Source organism: Rhea americana, unplaced genomic scaffold, assembly GCF_003343005.1.
Source record: "Rhea americana isolate MKP2758 unplaced genomic scaffold, rheAme1 scaffold_295, whole genome shotgun sequence".
In the NCBI taxonomy this organism is placed as follows: domain Eukaryota; kingdom Metazoa; phylum Chordata; class Aves; order Rheiformes; family Rheidae; genus Rhea; species Rhea americana.
This window is the reverse complement of record NW_028186418.1, coordinates 1-2,070: the sequence shown is the minus strand read 5'-3', so window position 1 is coordinate 2,070 and position 2,070 is coordinate 1. Positions and strand designations below refer to the sequence as shown.

General features: G+C 53.3%; 1 protein-coding gene across 1 annotated transcript in view; it reads left to right on the top strand.

Annotated features, from left to right (window-relative positions):
* LOC146593396 (argininosuccinate lyase-like) overlaps positions 1 to 2,047 on the top strand; it is a gene marked incomplete at its 3' end in the record, with an annotated part of 5,308 nt that extends 3,261 nt beyond the window's left edge. Inside the window, exons 6-11 of the mRNA XM_085309320.1 lie at positions 237 to 320; positions 632 to 688; positions 938 to 1,035; positions 1,157 to 1,234; positions 1,474 to 1,551; positions 1,995 to 2,047. Coding sequence (XP_085165446.1) covers positions 237 to 320; positions 632 to 688; positions 938 to 1,035; positions 1,157 to 1,234; positions 1,474 to 1,551; positions 1,995 to 2,047 — 448 coding nt within the window. The remainder of the gene's footprint in view (positions 1 to 236; positions 321 to 631; positions 689 to 937; positions 1,036 to 1,156; positions 1,235 to 1,473; positions 1,552 to 1,994) is intronic.
* Positions 2,048 to 2,070: the final 23 nt, after the last annotated feature.

The window sequence follows — 2,070 nt, the reverse complement described above, 5'->3', positions numbered from 1 at the left end:
CCACAGGTACAGAGAGCACAGGGGAATCCCACCAGTGGCACTAGAGAATAACTGCATAGAGCAGGCAGCCGGCTGCGGCCTGAAAGAACAGCAATGCCAGAGCCTGCGTGAGACTCGGGCTTAGGTTCCCGCTGCCATGGCAGAAGTTGCTATTTGTAASGGATACCTACAACCCCCAYGTGCAGTAGGGAAACAGCAGTGGCTGATGGGTGTTTCTGCTGCTGTTTTCTTGGCAGATCTCTGAGGAGTGGTCTAAAGGAGTCTTTGTGGTGAACAAAAGCGATGAGGATATCCACACTGCCAACGAGCGCAGACTGAAGGTTTGGGCCCTCTAACCTTTCCTTCCTGCTACGCTGTACTTAGCTCTGCCTGATGTTAAGCACACGCCCCTCTGTCCCACGGTAAAACAGCTCAGCACCTTGTACCCCAGGGAAGCTAGAAAGCGTCTACAAGTCCCCTTCTGTAGAAGAGATGAGCGTAGAACCCACCCTTGTCCTGCCCCAGAAGAGATCCCACRGCTACTTACAGGATCCCAGAGCTCAGACCTTCCAGGCAGGCTGGGTCTGCTCTCCCTGGGAGCCTCGCGCTTACTCTTCAGAGACACTGACAGCAATCCTCTTCTGGTCCTCAGGAGCTGATTGGAGATATTGCAGGAAAGCTGCACACTGGAAGAAGCAGGAACGATCAGGTAGGTATACAACCACCAGATTTCTCCACCTCTGCACCTCCCCTTCCTCAGTTTCAGGCAACCACTAATCAGAATGGGCTTTGGTCCTCTTCCTGGAGAGCAAGACATAGGGACTTCCGCTTGTCATAGTGACCAAAGACGCAGCTGATATGAGGGGAGATGTCCCCTCCCATCAGGCTCTCTGCTGAACACTTTGGTCACAAGGGATGTCACATTCCACTCTGGCTGACCTTGGCCAATCTCGTCCAGGTTGTGACCGACCTGAAGCTGTTCATGAAGAACTCCGTCTCTGTGCTGTCCACTCACCTGCTGCAGCTCATTAAGACCCTGGTGGAACGTGCTGCCATGTAAGCCCTTTGCCAAGGCCACAGCCTCAGCCCTTCTAGGGGCAGGAGACTTGCAGGCTTCCTCTTTGACTGGCGCAGATCGGGGCAGCAACAAGATCTCTCTCTCTCCTTTCACCTGCAGAGAAATTGATGTTATCCTCCCTGGCTACACTCATCTGCAGAAAGCTCAGCCCATCAGATGGAGCCAGTTCTTGCTCAGGTAACCGCCCCTCATTCTCGGCAGCAGCAAGCCTCCTCCACCCCCAGGGCCCCGCTCAGCCTCAGCCTACAAGGGCATCACCCTCCGAYGGGGGTRACACACCAAAGCCAGCCTTGCAAGCTSGAACTGTCACTGCCTGTGCTCAATACACCTTGGTCCTGAGCCACAGTCAGATGTTTGGGGAGGAAAGTGTGACATTTGCTGACTTCTGATGCTTCATCTYTCCTGTCCTTTCCTAGCCATGCTGTTGCACTGACCCGTGACTCTGAGCGCCTGGGAGAGCTGAAGAAGAGGATCAGTGTCTTGCCCTTGGGAAGGTAAGGTCTACATTCTGCCTAATCCTTAGGCCTCACCTCGATCTGCAAAATGCTTAAGGGGCGGCCTCTTGCCAGCCCTGAACCTCTGGCATTTGTATGCAACATATGATGCAGACCTCGAGGRGGCAACCCTTGCTAGTCTCTCAAGAGACAGGTGCCATCTCAAGACTGATGTACTCTCTAGGGACAGGCTGTTCTTCTCCCTTCTCCTTCAAAACATGAACTAAAAGGTTTTCATCAAGCAAACCCACTTCTGGGAGTGAGGGACTTCTGGTTCAAAGTATAGAGTCTGCTCAACCCCTGGGCTCACAGTAGGGAGCAGTGTGATGCCACAGTGAACCATGCAAGTCTTAGGATAGGTTCTTCCCTGCTTCGTAGAGCTCAGCTTAGGTTGGACTGTGCAGGATGTCACATATGACTTCTGTTGCTTTCTTCCTTGGCAGCGGTGCTCTGGCTGGCAACCCACTGGATATTGACAGAGAGATGCTGCGCAGCGGTAAGTGTCTCCTGATGACTGAA